The 20,397-nt window shown below is 45.7% G+C and overlaps 1 protein-coding gene across 4 annotated transcripts in view; it reads left to right on the plus strand.

Moving 5' to 3' along the window:
* The window catches only part of cblb (Cbl proto-oncogene B, E3 ubiquitin protein ligase), a 172,061-nt gene that overhangs the window by 131,545 nt on the left and 20,119 nt on the right, over positions 1-20,397 (plus strand). For all 4 annotated transcript variants that reach the window (XM_084320302.1, XM_084320300.1, XM_084320301.1 and 1 more), the window contains exons 10-12: positions 11,124-11,324; positions 14,502-14,681; positions 16,084-16,467. In XM_084320302.1, coding sequence (XP_084176428.1) covers positions 11,124-11,324; positions 14,502-14,681; positions 16,084-16,467 — 765 coding nt within the window. The remainder of the gene's footprint in view (positions 1-11,123; positions 11,325-14,501; positions 14,682-16,083; positions 16,468-20,397) is intronic.

The following is a 20,397-nucleotide window of genomic DNA, read 5'->3' on the forward strand; positions in this document are numbered from 1 at the left end:
ATTATCTAATATAATTATTATTATTAAAAAAAAGAAAAAAAAAGTACAAGTCGATTATTCATTTCAATATAGAATATTCGTTGACAGCCCTACAAGTACAATTAGTTACTGCACACTACATCACCCCTGAGTGGAACATGGAAAGCCAAACTTTCCCCCACTGTACCGAAAACCCGTACCGAACCTTGACTTCAAAACCGAGGTATGTACCATACCGTGGTTTTTGTGTACCGTTACACCCCTAGATGATGACTCTTTTGCAGAAGTTTCATTGAATCTGTTTTAAGCTTTTGTGTTGCTGCTTGGTTTGTAACCCTAAATCTGTCCAATAAAAACAGACTGGGTAGTCTTGTTAAAACTGCCAGTAGGATCTCGCGGTGGGAGGGTGTCAGGCCAAGCTTTTGGACATACATAGCTAATGCTATATTGGACTGCCAGGACCATCCACTCCAGAGGGAGTATGAGCTTTTGCCAGGTCGTCGTCTCAGGGCACCTGTTTGAAGGACACAAAGATTCCATGTCGTCCTCCAAAGTGCTGTGGATGTGCTTGATGACTAATAGCACTCTGGCTGTGTGAAATTCTATTTACATGCACAGGCTCTGTGCTTTTATTGTGTCAATGTTGTTGTGATGTTGTCCTTTGTATTCTGTCTTTATGTGAACCCTGGCTGCAAAAAAAAATTCCCTAGTGGGACGATAAAGAAACCTTGAACCTTGAGGACTAAGCATGATGGCAGACTCTCTAGACATGAGTCACAGTGACAGCCTGTGAACAGCCACTAGGCTGGCTAAAGGCGGCAGTATACTGAAAACAAAGATGTACTTACTTGCCTGAAATAGAAACTAAGTTGAATGTTGCATATATAATCTGTGCGACTCCGCACCAGTCATAGATTGGCACTTGGAGCCAATGTGCAAAAAAATCCAACTTGTTCAGTTAGCGAGCTGGTGCACACTGCGGTAGCTGAAGACAACTTGTTCAGTTAGCGAGATGGTGCACACTGCGGTAGCTGAAGACAACTTGTTCAGTTAGCGAGCTGGTGCACACTGCGGTAGCTGAAGACAACTTGTTCAGTTAGCGAGCTGGTGCACACTGCGGTAGCTGAAGACAACTTGTTCAGTTAGCGAGCTGGTGCACACTGCGGTAGCTGAAGACAACTTGTTCAGTTAGCGAGATGGTGCACACTGCGGTAGCTGAAGACAACTTGTTCAGTTAGCGAGATGGTGCACACTGCGGTAGCTGAAGACAATGTGCCACTTCATATTCTCCGCAAATGGTTAATTTAGTTATCTTACAAACTTGGTGAAATCCATTTCCACAACAAGTATGTATACTGTCACCATAACCCTGTCCATGAGTTCCCTGGCATCTAAAAAGAGAAAAGGAATGACCATGTCATGCTAACAGGCACAAGACAGGTGAGCTGTACCCTGAATGGCTTATGTGTATCTTTTTAATCTCCTTCCAGGTCAAATCTCAGATGAATGGGTGCTCTCTGGCTCGCCAGACCGCATCACATGTCCTTGAGACACTATGGGTTTGAGCGAGGGCTTCATCATCTCTAGCACATGTTATCCTTCCTTCCCAGCGTTCCTGGCAGACTCTCCACTATGCTCCTTAAGCAGAAATTCCCCCAAATCCTTATATGGGAACCTTTACGGTCATGACTACTGAGAAAAACATTATCTTTAGATGCGGAAGAAAGAATCCTTTTTCTTTTTTTTTTCTTTCTTTCTTTTGGATTGATAACCATCATGTAAGTGGGCATGTATACAATCATCCCTGACCTCAACGTCTAATGGGGGAGACTCCTCCTCTGTCTGTGTCCTTCCATCTGTTCTAATCAGATTTCCACGTCATTCAGTAGGGGAAGTGAAACATGTTTGTGTGTGTGTGTGCGTTTCTGCGTGTGCATATGTGTGTGTTTACTCTGACTTTGTGTTTGTCTGCTTTGCTTAGTTGCTTAGTTGTGCGATTTGTGTTTGTTTGTGTCAGAAGCTATGCCAGTGAAGAATGTTTGTAATTACTTTCCTAATGAGTCATTAGCATCAGATTCACAGACTCTCTCTCTCTCTCTCTCTCTCTCTCTCTCTCTCTCTCTCTCTCTCTCTCTCTCTCTCTCTCTCTCTCTCTCTCTCTCTCTCTCTCTCTCTCTCTCTCTCTTTCTTTTTCCCCGCCCTCTACAGCACATCTATTTTCCTTTCATCCCTCTATCCTCTCCTCTCTCCTGCGGTGGGGCATCTGTGTTGTAATCTCTCAGTGTAGAGATGGAGAGGCTCTGCGCGGACGCCACTGTCGGCTTATTGATCTGTCACACACACACACGCACACACACACACACGCACACACACACACACTCCCACCCACCCACCTAAACCACCATTCTCCTCCACAATATCGGCCGATATCGGCATTAAAATGTGATATCGGTTGATATCGGTATCGGAAATTAAGAGTTGGACAATATCGGTATATCGGTATCGGTAAAAAAGCCAATATCGAGCATCCCTCTCGCGAGAGGTTAAGCGTTGGACCGTGACGTCAGGGGAGGCACTCCAAGCTGCACTTGAATGCACAGACTGGAGGGTATTCCGTGATAACACAGCCAATATTAACGAATACGGTGCTTGACTTTGTCTGTACTCTGGTAGAAGAAACAATCCCCTCTACCACAATTAGAATCTACCCAAATCAAAAGCCCTGGGTAGATAAATCCGTCCGTGAGGCTCTGAAAGTGCGCACATCAGCATACAACACGGGGCTGGTGACAGGCAACATGGAAGAACACAAGACGGCAAGATACAACGTCAGGAGAGCAGTAATAGAGGCAAAACGGCGTTACAGGGATAAAGTTGAACTTCAGTTTGAACAGGCTGACTCTAGAGGTATATGGCAGGGCCTCAGAACAATGACAGATTACAAAGGCACCCCCCTCAAACTGAACAGTGACATCTCCTTAGCAAATGATCTCAATTCCTTCTATGCGAGGTTTGAGGCTGTGAATAACAACACCAGCCTACAAACCACGGCAATGGGGGGGGGGGGGGGTCTGCTGATGTAGACTCAGTGTTCAGGGTAACAGAGCATGAGGTGAGACGGATCTTTAAAAAAGTGAATATCAGGAAGGCAGCAGGACCGGACGGCATCCCCGGCCGCGTCCTAAAAGTCTGTGCCGACCAACTGGCCCCGGTATTCACTGACATCTTCAACCTGTCCTTGGAACAGGCTGTCATTCCCACCTGTCTGAAGAAGTCCACCATCATCCCTGTACCCAAAAAATCTACGCCCGCTTGCCTTAACGACTACCGCCCTGTAGCCCTCACCTCCATAGCCATGAAGTGCTTTGAGAAGCTAGTGAAGGGCTACATCTGTTCCTCCCTCCCCATCAACCTGGACCCCCTGCAATTTGCATATCGCCCCAACAGGTCCACGGAGGACGCCATAGCCCATGTGCTGCACACAGCAGCATCACACCTGGACAAGAGGCAGGGGAACTATGTGAGAATGCTGTTCATCGACTACAGCTCAGCATTCAATACCATAGTCCCCTCACTCTCATAGCCAAGCTCAGGGACCTGGGCTTGAACTATGACCTCTGCCAGTGGGTCCTGGACTTCCTGACGGGCAGACCCCAGGTGGTAAGAGCAGGCAACTGCACCTCCTCATCCATCACGCTCAACATAGGGGCCCCCCAGGGCTGTGTTCTGAGCCCCCTCCTCTACTCCCTGTACACACATGACTGCGTGGCACAGCGGAACAACAACACAATCATCAAATTTGCTGATGACACAGTAGTGGTGGGCCTGATCTCTGCCAACGACGAGAGGGCCTACCTGGAAGAGGTAGAGAATCTGTCACAGTGGTGTCAGGAGAACTGCCTCTCCCTGAACGTCAGCAAAACAAAAGAGATGATTGTGGACTTCAGGAGGTCGGGGGTCAAGGACTACAGCCCCCTCAGCATCGACGGGGCACCGGTTGAGAGAGTGAACAGTTTCAAGTACCTCGGAGCCCACATATCCGAGGACTTGACATGGACCACACACATTGACAGTGTTGTGAAGAAGGCACGACAACGCCTCTACTTCCTCAGGCGCCTAAGGAAGTTCCAAGTCAGTCAGAAGATCCTTAGGAACTTCTACTCATGTACAATAGAGAGCATCCTGACTGGCAACATCACCTCCTGGTTTGGGAATAGCACTGCACAAGACCGTAGCAGACTACAAAGAGTGACACGTTCAGCCGAACGCACAATTGGAGGGGGGCTTCCCACCCTCCAGAACATTTACAACAAGCGGTGCAGGGGGAAGGCTAAGAGAATTATTAAGGACTCGAGCCACCCGAACAACTGCCTCTTTGAACTGCTGCGGTCAGGCAAGCGATACCGGAGTCTTAAGGCGAGCACAGAAAGACTCAGAAGAAGCTTCTATCCCCAGGCCATCAGGCTGCTAAACGAACAATAAACACTATGCAACAACCATCAAATGCACACAGCACACACACCCACACGCACACACTCACTTAAACCACACAAACACACTTTATATTTATTGATAAAGGATTTGCACTACAACTCGTACACCCACTGTAAATTGTACCTAAATTCCTACCTATTGTACACCTCATCCCATTTCTGCCTTGCACTATATAGTATTGTATTAGTACACTGCACAGTATTGTATATTATATGGTAACTCAGTTACGTCTATTCTGCATCGAACATTGTACATATGTCTATACTGAACACTGTGACCTCATTTTTTTTTACTTCTAATTTACATGCTATATGTTATTTTATTTCATACTTATCTTGTCTTGCACAGTCTCTGGAGCGTAACAGTAAGAAGCATTTTGTATAAAAGTATTCTGTACTTCTGTATGACAACTATTAAAGAAACTTGAAACTTGAAACTAGTCTTAATGTACAACACTTGTATACAATAGTGATGAAATGGAACAAAACTAGTGAAAGCCAAATGTACAGAGAAACCAAATGGTACCGATATCGTTTTTCTTAGCGGAAGAGTTCCTCATAGCAGTTCAGAGTTGTTTTGGATACCAGGCCTGGAGGCAGAACACACACACACACACCACCGCTTTGTTGCCGTTCTGTTCTCAAGAAGCTCAGTTTCAGTGCTTGAAACTCACTTGTTCTTTAGTCTGAATGCAGTGCTATAGGTTTAGTCAGTGAGTACAGTCTTTCCAGAGAGACTCAAGTCTCCCTACTTGTACACAATGTGAGAGCTGGAGTCTGCAGAACCCACACATAATATCATACTTCCTGTTTAAGGTGTCAAATCAGTCTGATCTCAACCTCACGCTTCCAGAAAACCACTCGTGCCGAGAATGTGTGCACTCGTGCATACGTGTGCATTTCAGAAATGGATGTATTTTTTTTCTAACGCAGTTGTTAGTGAGTCACAGAGGGAACCCTCCTATGCCTCATGACTAAGCCAACACTGGGTCCAGTCTGTTTGAGTCAGCAGTGGTTCCTTTACCTTCCCACATTAGTCAGACATGGGAAAGACCAGCCATGTACCTCTCATTCACACAATGGATAACAGCTGGCTGATGCTCTCTGTGTGAGACCACATCCGGCCGTCTTCAATGACAGCATTGCGTCTCCAGGGACAGAGACACAGTGGTCCGTGTCGGAAGCTTTTATCAGAGTCCAATGTAATTGCTGCATTATATGCTGTTGGCAGTCCATTCCCCTTTAGTATTTTCTTTCTTCATTGAGACAGTAAGAAGGCTGAGAGGGAGACAGAGTAGGGGAGACACAGGGGAGGAGGCTCTTTATTGAGACAGTAGGAAGGCTGAGAGGAAGACAGAGTAGGGGAGACACAGGGGAGGAGGCTCTTTATTGAGACAGTAGGAAGGCTGAGAGGGAGACAGAGTAGGAGAGACACAGGAGAGAAGGCTCTTTATTGAGACAGTAGGAAGGCTGAGAGGGAGACAGAGTAGGAGAGACACAGGAGAGGAGGCTCTTTATTGAGACAGTAGGAAGGCTGAGAGGAAGACAGAGTAGGGGAGACACAGGGGAGGAGGCTCTTTATTGAGACAGTAGGAAGGCTGAGAGGAAGACAGAGTAGGAGAGACACAGGAGAGAAGGCTCTTTATTGAGACAGTAGGAAGGCTGAGGGGAAGACAGAGTAGGGGAGACACAGGAGAGAAGGTTCTTTATTGAGACAGTAGGAAGGCTGAGAGGAAGACAGAGTAGGGGAGACACAGGAGAGAAGGTTCTTTATTGAGACAGTAGGAAGGCTGAGAGGGAGACAGAGTAGGGGAGACACAGGAGAGAAGGCTCTTTATTGAGACAGTAGGAAGGCTGAGAGGAAGACAGAGTAGGGGAGACACACGAGAGAAGGTTCTTCATTGAGACAATAGGAAGGCTGAGAGGGAGACAGAGTAGGGGAGACGGTTTTTTATTGAGACAGGACGGCTGAGAGGGAGACATTATGTTGTTGTCTTTTGCATCCAATAATGTCTCTTGATATGGAAGTGCACCCGAGATTCAGTATCAACAAGGCCAGCATTTTACAGAATTGTACATCTTACAGGCCAGAATTTTACAGTAAATAGCTCTTATACTACACATTCCTTATCTTACTTTCCTTCCAATCAACATTATCCAGGGTTATCTTATTAGTGGGTGTGAATTGTGTGTAGTAGTATAGAGATATTAGCATAGTAGGTAGTAGTACAGACACATTAGCATAGTAGGTAGTAGTATAGAGTAGACATATTACCATAGTAGGTAGTAGTATAGAGTAGACATATTACCATAGTAGGTAGTAGTATAGGCATAGTAGATAGTATTATAGGATTAGTAGCAAAGTACATAGTAGGTAGTAGTATAGGGGTGGTAGCATAGTAGTGTAGACATAGTAGCAAAGTAAAAGACAGTAAGAAGGTCATTATTATTATATATATTTTTGTATTTATTTCAGACATTTTCAGTTGCTCAGAGCACCAAGCACTCTACCCGTTGAACTACACAGGACATAACACAAGCCTGGAGAACGTGTGTCGCATCAGTTAAGTCAAACTCCAGACATTGTCTCTTGTCTTCTGGGCAAATGTTATTTTCTTCACTGCCCATGAGCCCCCCCCCCCCCCCACACACACACACACACGCACGCACGCGCACACACACACACACACACACACACACACACACACACACACACACACACACACACACACACACACACACACGCACACACACACACACTCCCACCCACCTAAACCACCATTCTCCTCCTCCTCCCTTTCAACTTCCTACTCCTTCCCAACTCTAATTAGGATTATGTTTCAAACATGCCTTTACTGCGTCCCCTCGCCAAGTCCCCAGCCATATGGCAGCCACGATTGCAGCTTTGTTCTCTGTAAATAGTCCACCTTTGATTGGAGTCCCCCCAAGAAAGTGAACGGAGAGAGATGAACAGAAAACCTTTTCCTCACACATTTGGTCACGGTTGTGATGTGCAGCGCCAGTGATTAACCCTGTCTGCCCTGCTCCCTAATGCAGTGATCATCAGCCCGTGGGCCACATCCGGCCTGCTAAACCTTGTTATGCTGTCCGTAGAATATTAATGAATTCAGAAAACATGAGGAGGAAAAGATTGTTAGGACCTGGCGCCCCAAGGGGTTAATTGTATTAACCATTTCGTTAATACTGCTCAGGGTATGACTCTTTGAAAGTGACATGCCTTGTGTGATGGTGATGCCTACAATTGTATTATTTTACAACAGCGATCATTTCATTGCAAATGAGGCATACATGTTCAACATTACTGAGAGTTGGCATGATGAAGGCATACTTATCAGTCCATTCTTCATTACAGCTGTGGTTTTCCACATCAACTTTCCGCTTTAGGCTCATTACTTTGAGAGTGATGTTTTTGCTTGCCTGACAAACACACAGGCTTCTCTTCCTGCAGGCATTTTCCACCAATCAGGACACTGCACATTTAGCGTCAAGACCATTGATGGAAGACATGACAGCTCCCCAAAAGTTAAGCCAAAATATATACCGCCCCCTGGTGGTTGGCTGCAGTATAGGTGTTAGGAGTCTGATATAGGCTAATAAAAGTAACATTACTTTTGTAAGAAAGTGAAAATATTAAACAATAATAGACTAATCAGGCTTAAATACATGTACTTTTCTATTTGAATGTCTGCCCCCCACAGTGTATGCTTAGAATGATTCTGGCCCTTGGACAAATGACCCCTCGCCTTGTGTTCTCCCCTGTAGACCCAGCAGATGTCCTCATGTGTCCCCCACGTGCGGTCCTGTCTCCCAGTTCTACATCAGCTGTTCCTCATCCGTCATCACCCCCAGCTGTTGCCTTTTAGTCATTACCCCCCCCCTGTTCGCCTATAGCTGCTACTTCCCAGTAGTTTTCTGCCTGCCTGTCAGCTTATTCAGCTCTTCTCTCCGTTTCTGCCTGTCTGCATGCAATTCCCCATGTTGTGTTTTACTCCTCATCTGCCTCTGCCTCCTGGCTGCACTCGGGTCCACATCTCCACACTCCCGCCTGCTTCTTACATGTGTATAGCCCTCCACTTGACAGGGGCTGCCATGTGGGATATGTACACAGGCTCACTGAAAGTTATAAGGTAGCAGAGTAGTGAGTGAGTGATTTTTCTTTTTTTTTATGGATTTATTTATGGATTTAATGGAAATTACAATATGTCCTAGTGCAATATCCAAATCGCAGTAGCCGAATGTGTGTCAAAATATCATTCTAAATAAAGTATCGTGGTGATGCCATGGCCTACAAATCCTATTCTAGAGATTTAAAGGTAGGATCTGTAATGTTGTCAAACAGCAACCTCTAGGCCAGGGATGTCAAACTCAAGGCCAGATCCGGCCCGCGGTGTAATTATATTTGGCCCGCGAGATGATATCAAATGCAGATAAAAAAAAATCAAACACTGCCACTGGTATATTACATTATATGCCGTTAATACTACAAATCTCAGAATGTTCTGCGAGTGCGTTTATGTGTTAGGGACCACGTCCACCTAGCACGCTACTGAATGCATAATGTCCTTGGATAGGCCTCGCCTACTGCCGACATAATCATTAAACATGTGTAATGCATTTTTATTTGAACAGGAAAAAATAAGAAAGGAATTTTTTTTTTTTTTTTTTTTCAAGTGATGGCTGATTGAAGCAGCGGTAACAGTGGATGGTGGTGTTAGCAACGCCCATAGCCACAGTCACCATGCTGGGTCTTACACCCCAGACACTAGAGGTTCAGACAGGTCAGGTGCTTGCTGTACTTCATTGGCCTCTTGGTTAGGTTGTTGCGGAAGGGCTGGTTCTGCCTCATCTTCCTTCACGAGGATACATGAGGAATGGGTAGGAAGGATGGATGGTTGTTGGCAGTGTTCGTGGATGGGAAGCCAGTGGGGTAAGGATGGTTGTTGGCAGTGTTTGTGGATGGGAAGCCAGTGGGGTAAGGATGGTTGTTGGCAGTGTTTGTGGATGGGAAGCAAGTGGGCTATCCTGGTGGTTGCAATAGTGAATCAATAGTGGTCTGGCCTGTTCAGCGTGGAGGGAATCTGGGGGAGATCGTGCAAAGTTCTGCATGTATTAAGCTCTCCCAGTGCAACAACCAGGAAGGGAATTGGCATAACGACTAAATTGAGGTATGGGAGCAAATGTAAATTTATGGCGAGTTGCCACTGTTCACAAATCAATAACTTCTTGTTCCTTTCAATCAGTTGCTGCTGCAGGGACAGCCTCTTCCTCTCCTCAATGATCGTCTTCTGCCACATTTGGACATGCTTTACTTTCTAGAAAAAGAAAAGAGAAATGGCTGTCGATGTCTTACATTAAGATAGCTGTTGGTTGTGACGGGTGATGTTTAAAATCCCTCGCTAGCCAAGTCTCCTCTGCCTTTTCTGTCCATTCCCTCCTCTCTTTACTCTCTTAAAGTCATTCCAGATAGTTGAGGCCAGTGTCCAGGTTTTCCTCCTCTCTTACCTCTTTACTCTCTTCAAGCCATTCCAGATGGTTGAGGCCAGTGTCCAGGCTTTCCTCCTCTTTTATTTACTCTCTTCAAGCCATTCCAGATAGTTGAGGCCAGTGTCCAGGCTTTCCTCCTCTTTTATTTACTATCTTCAAGCCAATCCAGATAGTTGAGGCCAGTGTCCTGTCCAGGCTTTCCTCCTCTTTTATTTACTCTCTTCAAGCCATTCCAGATAGTTGAGGCCAGTGTCCAGGCTTTCCTCCTCTTCCTCTGGCTGTTGGCTCCCCATCTCCAGCCTCCCCCTCTCGCTCTCAGGAGCTCCTACCTGTTGAAACACATCCATGTTACATCTAATTACCACTCCTTGTAATAGTGGCATTACATTAGCAAACATTATTTGAAGGGAGATAAAGAAGAAATCCTAAATGGCCTACCTTAAAGAATTAGTGCAGTGGATAATTATTCTCTTGTCTGCTTGTTGAATAAATTGTTATAAGATTTTAAGGTAGACTCAATTGTATTATTGCTAATACATTTCAAGGTTTTCATTGAGTATTCAAAATGTATCAGATATAAGCAGTGGATTTGTATTTGTGAATAGGATATTAACAAGTTTTACTACACATGCTAATGTTTTTACCTTGTGTTCAAAGTGAGCAATGATGCATGTGCCGATTGACTCTTGAGTTCTTTCATGTATGGGAAGATTTAGTCCAGATTTAAAGCACAATGACTCTGCTTGAATGAAACCATGTGTGTCCCAGCTATCCTGGCTCTATAGCTAAAGTGATTCCTCATGCTCTTCAAACAATAAGGCCATGTTCCCCCAGATTATTACGTTTTTATAAACGTTGAAGGGTTATGAATGCCAACGGCACCCATCCATCAATCCATATATATGTATGTGTGTGTGTGTGTGTGTGTGTGTGTGTGTGTGTGTGTGTGTGTGTGTGTGTGTGTGTGTGTGTGTGTGTGTGTGTGTGTGTGTGTGTGTGTGTGTGTGTGTGTGTGTGTGTGTGTGTGTGTGTGTGTGTGTGTGTGTGTGTGTGTGTGTGTGTGTGTGTGTGTGTGCGTGCGTGCGTGTGTGTGTGCGCATGAGATGTACATTTCATGCTAATGTCTTTTATTGTGTCTGTTTCAAGGAGTCGGACGGTCAGGGCTGCCCCTTCTGCCGCTGTGAGATCAAAGGCACGGAGCCCATCATCGTGGACCCCTTTGACCCTCGCAATGAGGGCGCCAAGTGTTTCTTCCTGGACCAGTTCAGCTGCCCCATGATGGAGCTGGACGAAGACGAGGACAGGGAGGATTGTTTGGTCATGAACGGACTGGCCAACATCAGGAAGGTAGCTGGCTACAACTAGGGGACCGTTTTCTTTTTTTTTTACCTTTATTTTACCAGGTAGTCACTTGAGATCAAAGATCTCTTTTTCGAGCAAGACCTGGCCATCAGGTTGGGTCATCAGACTTTCGCTACCAAAGGGTTAACCCTTTCACTGCAACAATACAGAAGGTTAACCCTTTCACTACCACACGGCAAAGGGTTAACCATTTCACAACCACACTACAGAAGGTTAACCCTTTTCACTACCACCACACTACAGATGGTTAACCGTCTGTAGTATGGTAGTGAAAGGTTAACCTTCTGTAGTGTGGTAGTGAAAGGGTTAATGGGGGCAGCTCCAAACATGCTTCCTTAGCAGGTTGGGATTCCACTGGCTCACAGGTCACTGACTGCATGGGATTCAGATTTACCCCTAGACCACCGGTCGTGGCCAGAAGGTATCCTGCATTTCGTTGTACTGTTGTACACCATACATTTAGTCCTGTTTGCGGACCGCTGACGCCAATGGCAGCAGAGCTTTAATTTGATCGGAGGCGTGTGTTGAAAGTGGATCATTCATCATTGTCAAAACATAGCGGTAACAGACCTACATTGATGTTGGTTCATTCGGATCTAACCGCGCCGACACTGACACTGACACCGACACCTAAAGACGTTGGCCAGGAGACACGTTTCATCATCATGTCTCTTCCTTTGATCTTAACTGGGAGGTGTAGTGGTTACGTCATTGCCGTTTTTCGTGTTCAACCCTTTGTCCAAAGCAATGTATTTCCCCATTGCCCATTTCTAAATCGCCTCGTTTATAACAAATAAAGCATTAACATTGGCATGGTGTACCTTTCTGTGCGTATTCATCCACAATCTATAGCTCAACATGAAAATATTCGCAATTAATCATATTTATTTTTTTTTTCAACCAAATTTTTTTAAACAATAATGTTAGTGATAGAAGGGAACTCATTTTGTTCAAAAAATTTAAAGCTTTTCCATTTCCATGCGGCAGAATTGTTACAATAGCCGATAATCCATTTCCCCAACGATAAATCCCTATACGGGTGGAACAACCAGTGACGGTAGACTACACCTCCCTATATGGAGAAGACTTCAAGGTTTTATTTCACTATTCTGTTCTCTCAGGCCATGAATACAATCAAATGCTAGATGTGTTCCAGGCAACATGCATACCCACTCTTTTTATTTTTAAGATGTGTTTTTTACGGCATTTGCACTTTATTGTGGATAGGACAGTTTGGACTTTTTTGGGGAGAGAGAGAGATGGGGGAAGACATGCAGCACATGCCCTGGGCCTGATTCAAACCCAGGACGCTGCGGTTTACGCTGAGCGTATGTACGTGGTGCGCCACCGGGGGGCGCCCATGCACACACCCACTCTGGCATCATTTCAACGAAAGGCGGATACCATCTAGTCATGACTCGGATCGCTTCTCAGATCCGACATGTTGCACTGTGTGCACTGAACTCTGGTAAGGATGAACAAAAAAAACAAGTAAAAAGATTCAACCAACACTGCCTGTATTTGTTGACTATATAACTAGTGGCTACTGCTAAACGGACCCCAAAAAAAATAACATAGACCGTTTAACAGTGTCCTCCTCATTGGCCCAAACTTTAGATCAGTTGCTCCGTCATGTTCACCTCATCTTCAGTCCTTCAGAGCTTCAGTCCTTTGTCACTTCAACATATTCACCGGCCGGGCGGCTGGGTGGAGTAGCGGAGATCGTGCTTGTTTATTTGTTTATTTGTTTATTTGTTTATTAGCAAAGGATCCCCATTAGCTGACGCCAAGACGTCAACTAGTCTTCATGGGGTCCGAAAATCCCAGTCTCAGCATTGCCTTCGGCTTGGGCCGGCCGTCGTACTGGCTCATTTGGCAGAGTCAGCGGGTGGAAGTCGATGGGTGGGGATTGGACGTTGTGGACAGTGACCCCTACGGGTCGGTTGGGAGACGCCTGCACAGCAGAGACAGGAAGTGGCGAGGGTAGTGTGAGCCTCCCATGCGTTACACCTCGCCAATGAGGGTCCGCGCTGGCAGGCGAAAAGATGTGACAGGCTGCCTCCTCATGTGCCGGAGGGAACACATGATGCAAGGCTTCTATCCTCTCTACAACCGACCAGTGGGGGGCATAGTCGAGCAACGTTCAAGACAGGGGAGGGGAGAATTGGATACACTAAATTGGGATGGGAGAAAAATAAGGAGAAAAAGTGGATAAAAAAAATAAAACATATTCACCGGCCAATGAGTAGCTCTTTAGAAGCCATCGTTATCATCATCATCGTCATCGTGGTAGAAAGTGGCATCATGTTCGGCTGCAGATCACACACTCTGCCCTATTCACCTGGATCTCAAACCTCAACAGTTGTGAACGGAGGATCAAGAAAAGAGGGCGGGGTTTGAGATAGTTCAATTGAGTTTTAGTGACATTTGTTTGGAAATATTATTAAGTCAAGGTTTCCACTTGGAGATGTGGAATTGAAAAAGCAATTTTCTCTCTTTTCCCCCTTTTCTTGTACTCCATTTCTCTATTTGTTCTTATTTTCTTTATTTTTTATAAATAAATAAAAAGATTAAATCAATTATATAATGCTTTTAACATTCAACATTTTATTCTGGCTTTGACATTATTGCCAGAGAACACAAATGAAGTGTGAGACAGGTCAAGGCATGATGATTCCTGAAGCCTCCAGACAGAGCAAGCACAGTTCCAACAGTTAGTCCCTCTCAATAGAATAAATGATATAACACCAAGACAAACAATAGAATAATACAAACTGGGTTCCCACAGGCCTTTAAAATCCTTGAAAGTTTGTGAATTTAGGAAAACAAAGGGCTTGAACGTTCTTGAAAATGCAGTGGCTTTAATGTGCTTGATTGCATGCATAATTTCCCTGAAAAGAAATATAGATAATGAGCCTCTGGTTCAGTTTAACCTGTTTATTGGCTTCACTGCATGCCTTCCTCCACCTCTATTGTCCTATTTCACACCGCTGTGTAAAGGGAATGTGTCTTGCTGTTGCATAAGAGGAGGGTAAATGTCTGAGAACTCCTTGATATTAGATTTTTCTGAGAGTTAAAACACCTCTGCTGCTGAAGCCATTGTTATGTCCCTGTCTTCATCTGTCAAAGAGGGACCCGGCTGACCACGTTCTCTCCCCGCAGCACTGTGCCGAGCGCCAGAACTCCCCCATCGTGTCTCCCAGCTCCTCTCCAATGTGCCAGCAGAAGAAAGCCCACGGAGGAGACCTCAGCCACCTCAGCCTGCCCCCGGTCCCCCCGCGCCTCGACCTCATCCAGAAGGGCATCCGCTCCCCGTCCGCTAGCCCCAAGGGCTCCCCTACGGTTGGTTGTCATAGCAACATCACTCACTCAACACCACGATCGATTGTCATCTGAAGTTTTGTTCCGAAGTAAATTGACTTGTCTAAATGGGCGAAGGGGGTAGAGCAGTCGTCTGGTAATCGGAAGGTTCCCGGTTAGATTCCAGCTCCTCCTGGCACCATGTCGAAGTGTCCTTGCAAAAGGCGCTTAACCCCTAACTGCTCCCGATGAGCAGGTTGGCACCTTGCATGGTCGCCTCTGCCGTGTGTGAATGTGTGAGTGAATGGGTGAACGTGAGGCATAAGTTGTAAAGTGCTTTGGATAAAAGTGCTATATAAATGCAGTCCATTTACCATTTACCTAACTCGAGCTCTGCCCTCTTTTCTTGATCCTCCAATCACAACTGTTGTGTAAAGTGCCAACCACTTTATTAACAGCTAAAGAAGACTTAACGTTTCAACGCCCCTGCATCTTCATCCAGTACCTTCAGACTAAGACTCTCTGAAGTTTATCCATATCCATCCATTGAAATTAGTTGTTTTTGTTACCCCTCATCTTCTCGTGCTTGTGCACTGAAGTTAATGGGAAATTCCACCATTAAACTCATTTAGCAAATTGAGTCATAAAACTGATGGATTGTCTCTATGTGGTCAAAGTGATTTCTGGTCAGAAACACCAGCATTGGAAGGTACTAATTTGGTGGAGCTAAATGGCATAATGACACAGTACGAGTGTAGCTCTACACTCACTCCTTTTAGAAGAACTACAATTGTAATTCCCTCCATCGTCTCTCGATCAGCTTCCCATTATCTCTCGCCAGATAACGGAGTAGTAGCCAAAAGTAAAGGGTCAGTTTGGTAGGAGTGACAACCTTTGACAGGAACCGTGCAATTTGACCTCTGTGTAGTGCTTTGTAAAGCAGGAAGATGGAGCATGCTCAGTAGTTTAAGGCTGTATCTCTGGCCTGATCATTATGTACAGAGCTGGCTGTGGGCTCATTTTACTTGATATTAAAGCAACTCTTCTATAAATACAAGAGAGACCCAGCGTGGAACTCCCCTTTAAGTTTCATTGTGTCCTGAAGGGATACTGGGCTTGGGCTAAAAATAAGTATTATTATAGGGTATTGCCAGAAATCAAAGCTAAGCGACTTTAGTTTAATTCTTTAATCCTGCTGCTTGTTTGGCACTTAGATCTCTCTAATGGAGAAAAAAAAATGTATCTCGATAATTTTTCTTCACTGACCCCAAACCAATGGATTGGAATGGGAACATGATGGCTGCTGACACTGAAAGTTTAGAGTCACATTCTGTATCTGCGGAGTCACATCATGACACATTGTGTCACTCTGTATCTTTATTCTGGTAATCTTTAAAGTGATAGTAAAAACAATCATCTAAATCTCTCACCCTTTTCCCTCTAGTCCTCACCAGGCATGTCCAGGAAACAGGACAAGCCCCTCCCTGCCCCTCCGCCACCCCAGCGGGACCCACCACCACCTCCACCCCCCGAACGTCCCCCTCCCATCCCCCCAGAGACACGCCACTCCTGGCTCCCCAACTCCTCCTGCTCCTCCTCCTCGTCCTCCTCTGCTGCCTTACCGTCTGACCCCCAGGGAGCCTCCGAGGCGTGGTGCCCTAAAGACAGCCCCCTGGCGGTGGAGCCCCACAGGACTGGGCTGGAGCACTCCTCCCAGCTGGCCTCCTCCGTTGCCTCCTCGCTCCTCAACGGGAGACCCCTGAGCTGCCCCTCGGCGGGGGAGAGGAGGTTACATCACAGGATGGAGAGCGCGGGAAATTCTGACAAGGTGAGATTCTTTCTTTCCCTTATACAAATGTGTCACACTTTTATTTTGAGGAGTATGTGTTGGGCTGGCTACCTCAAGACCATCTCCAAGAGCAAACCTTCTATTGTAATTATATCATACTAGGATAGAAAATCAATTATGGGTTGCTGAAAGTTCATAAAAATGCTCCTTAAGCTGGTATTAGGGTGCAGAGAACGCCATAATAAAACAAATGAAAAATGGAGAAGTACAACTTATTGCTTACCAACAATGTCAATTTAAATGTATTTTTCTTTCAACAAGGGGTTTAATGAATTGCCCAAAAATACTAAAACCAAACAAGAACACACAGGTGAATTTCCAAAGGGATTGCACGGGTTTTTATGACACTATGCCGGTGCAAATAGCTCTGAAACACAGTTTGCTATTCACAAAGCAAGCACAAAGGGTGAAATACGATTGCAATTGCATTGCCATCAGCATTGCGTCTCAGTGCATTGGTGGTATTTGCGGGTATTTAAATGAGGAAATAGGGGCGGAACATGTGCCCCTTTCTATGCAAATGAGCCTCATCCAAAAACACTCCCAATTCATAAAGGTCGGCACTAATTGCCTCACGCAGTTAAAGCGACGTTATTTACGTCTTGAGAGATTTGGTGGTAACTAAGCGCGGGGTGTCTTGGCCAGCGTCTCAGGTGATCATGGCAGCATCTCAGGTGATCATGGCAGTGTCTCAGGTGATCATGGCAGGTCTCAGGTGATCATGGCAGGTCTCAGGTGATCATGGCAGGTCTCAGGTGATCATGGCAGGTCTCAGGTGATCATGGCAGTGTCTCAGGTGATCATGGCAGCGTCTCAGGTAATCATGGCAGCGTCTCAGGTGATCATGGCAGTGTCTCAGGTGATCATGGCAGCGTCTCAGGTAATCATGGCAGCGTCTCAGGTGATCATGGCAGTGTCTCAGGTGATCATGGCAGGTCTCAGGTGATCATGGCAGGTCTCAGGTGATCATGCCAGCGTCTCAGGTGATCATGGCAGCGTCTCAGGTAATCATGGCAGCGTCTCAGGTGATCATGGCAGCGTCTCAGGTGATCATGGCAGCGTCTCAGGTGATCATGGCAGCAGTAATTGGTGATCATGGCAGCGTCTCAGGTGATCATGGCAGCGTCTCAGGTGATCATGGCAGCAGTAATTGGTGATCATGGCAGCAGTAATTGTTGCCAGGCGTGCTTGTGAAAGAATATTTCTAATGAGAATATCACTTTTTGATTTAAGCAAGACCGAAATCATCTGGAGACACAGGTTGCCAGCTCAAGCCATTCTTGATCTACTCGATGAAATCAAGGATGATATTGACTGAGCCAGCCACCCAGAGATCCCATGCAATCTTATTTATTATTTAAATATTGTTATTTAACTTTCTCGGCTTCCCCAATGTTGTCGGTGCTATTGATTGATTGATTTTTTTAACAAGATTTAGATTTTGCATCATGCTGTAATTTTTATTTGTGTTATGCATTGCTCTTGCTGCTTGTTTTATTATGTCTTCATTATATAAAGCACTTTGAACTGCAATCCTTGTATGAAAGGTGCTATATAAATAACATTTATTATTATTGACTGCACTCACGTTCCAATTGTACCAACAAGCGAAAACGAACATGTTTTTAGAAATGGGAAGCAAACATATTAATTATTTAATCAACACAGGTAGTGTGCAATGCCACTAATATAATAACGAATGTGGTTGCCAGATTCCCTGGGTCCACTTGCCGTGCGTAATCCTGCCAACGTTGGAGAGGCGGCATACAATCGGCTCACATCAGAACGCGCACATTTGGCATCTTAAAAAGCTTGGATCGAAGCGGTGGGGCTATATATTTCCCCCAAAGCACAGCACATCACACAGCACAACAAAAGTGCAACTAGGGCTAAAAACACAATGAAATAAAATAATAATAATAATAATAATAATAATAATAATAATAATAACAAATAATATATCCTTCTTAGCAGACTTCTTAGCTTAACATCCCAGGGAACTAATGGGATAACTGGGGATGTTGTTTGCTCCTGACAAGAGTCTCAAAGTCTGGGGTGATGGTAGACAAAGCAACTCTGAGGTCATGCTCAATGTCCAATCTGTTCCTCCGCTTTGTCTTCAGCTGGACGGGAGCTGAGAAGCCACTTTCACAAAGATAGGTAATCGTTGCAGCCCTAGTCAGGTCCATGAGGAGTAGACACTGGAAACACGGCCAATGAAAAGTTTATTCTGGAGTATATGATAATGCGGGTTCTATTATCTTAACTACCGGCCCCCTGCTCTTCATCTGCTACATTCTCCCCCTTGGTCACATCATCCGCAAATACCACCTCAACTTCCACTGTTACGCTGACGACACCCAAATATACATCAGTACACAATCCCCCCACAGCCCACCCCTCAGTCACATTGAATCATGCATCACCGAACTCCAAACTTGGATGACCCACAACTTCCTCAAACTCAACAGTGACAAGACTGAACTCCTCATCATTGGCACCAAAACCACCCTCACCAGATCCGGACCCATCACACTCACCATCAACGACTCCACCATCACCCCCTCCCCCCTAGTCCGCAACCTTGGTGTCCTCCTTGACCCCACCCTCTCATTTGACCCCCACGTCCGCTCCATCGTCAAAACATCCTACTTTCACCTCCGCAACATCGCAAAAATCCGTCACTGCCTCTCCCCCCCCGCTGCTGAATCCCTCATTCACGCCTTCATCTCCTCCCGCCTGGACTACTGCAACTCCCTCCTCACTGGTATCACCTCCCGCTCCCTCCATAAACTGCAAATGGTCCAAAATTCAGCCGCCCGCCTCCTCACTAACACCCGGTCCCGCGAACACATCACTCCTGTCCTCCACTCCCTCCACTGGCTCCCGATCAAACACCGCATTAACTTTAAAACACTACTCCTCACCTTCAAAGCCCTCCACAGCCTGGCCCCCCCCTACCTGACTGATCTCCTTCTCCCCTACCGCCCAACCCGTTCCCTCCGGTCCTCCTCCACTGCCTCCCTCACTGTCCCGACATCCAAGCTCAAAAACTTCGGAGATCGGGCCTTCTCTCGCACTGCACCCCGACTCTGGAACTCCCTCCCCCAGTCCATCAGAGACTCCCCTACACTCTCCACCTTCAAAGCTCGCCTCAAAACCCACCTGTTCTCCCTTGCCTTCAACCCCCCCCACCCCTAAACCCCCCCCTCCCCTTCAACCTGATCGATATGTCTCTAGTCTTTTTTTTGTGCCATCAGGCTGTCTCCCCCGTTCCCCCCATGGTCTCATGTTCCTTTGTTTTTGTTTCTTTGTTGTTTTGTTTTGTTTCTTTGCTTTCGCCTCTTTGTTTGTACCCCTGCTCCCGACTACTGTCAGCGACTTCGGGTTATTGAGAAGCGCTATATAAATTAAATTAATTATTATTATTATTTACCGGTAAACATTAAATACAACTTTCTCACTCAGAAAATATTCCTAAATGAGACAATATTTTCACTGGCACAGTGCCTAACTTCGGTCTAAAGATTCAGCACCATGGACAGGTCTGCTCAAAATAATTTATTTGGGAATGACATGACAAACAAATGCAATGACGAAAGATAGTGACAAAAACAAAGGATGCAATGTATCATGACAATACAAATTAACACATTCCTGGCCAACCACATATAAATACGTGATTGGGCGCCATCCTTTTTTTTATATCTACTTTTTCTCCTCCTATTTTTCTGTATTTTTCTCCCATCCCAATTTTAGTCGTTATGCCAATTCCCCCCATCCCCTTCCTGGTCGTTGCTCGCATTTGCCCCCCACTTGCCGGTCTAGGGAGCCCTGAAGTCTATCACATGCTTCCTCCGATACATGTGGAGACAGCCAGCAGCCTCTTTTCACCTGACAGCGAGGACT

The sequence above is a fragment of the Notolepis coatsorum genome, assembly GCF_963971535.1.
Source record: "Notolepis coatsorum genome assembly, chromosome: 8".
NCBI classification, from domain to species: domain Eukaryota; kingdom Metazoa; phylum Chordata; class Actinopteri; order Aulopiformes; family Paralepididae; genus Notolepis; species Notolepis coatsorum.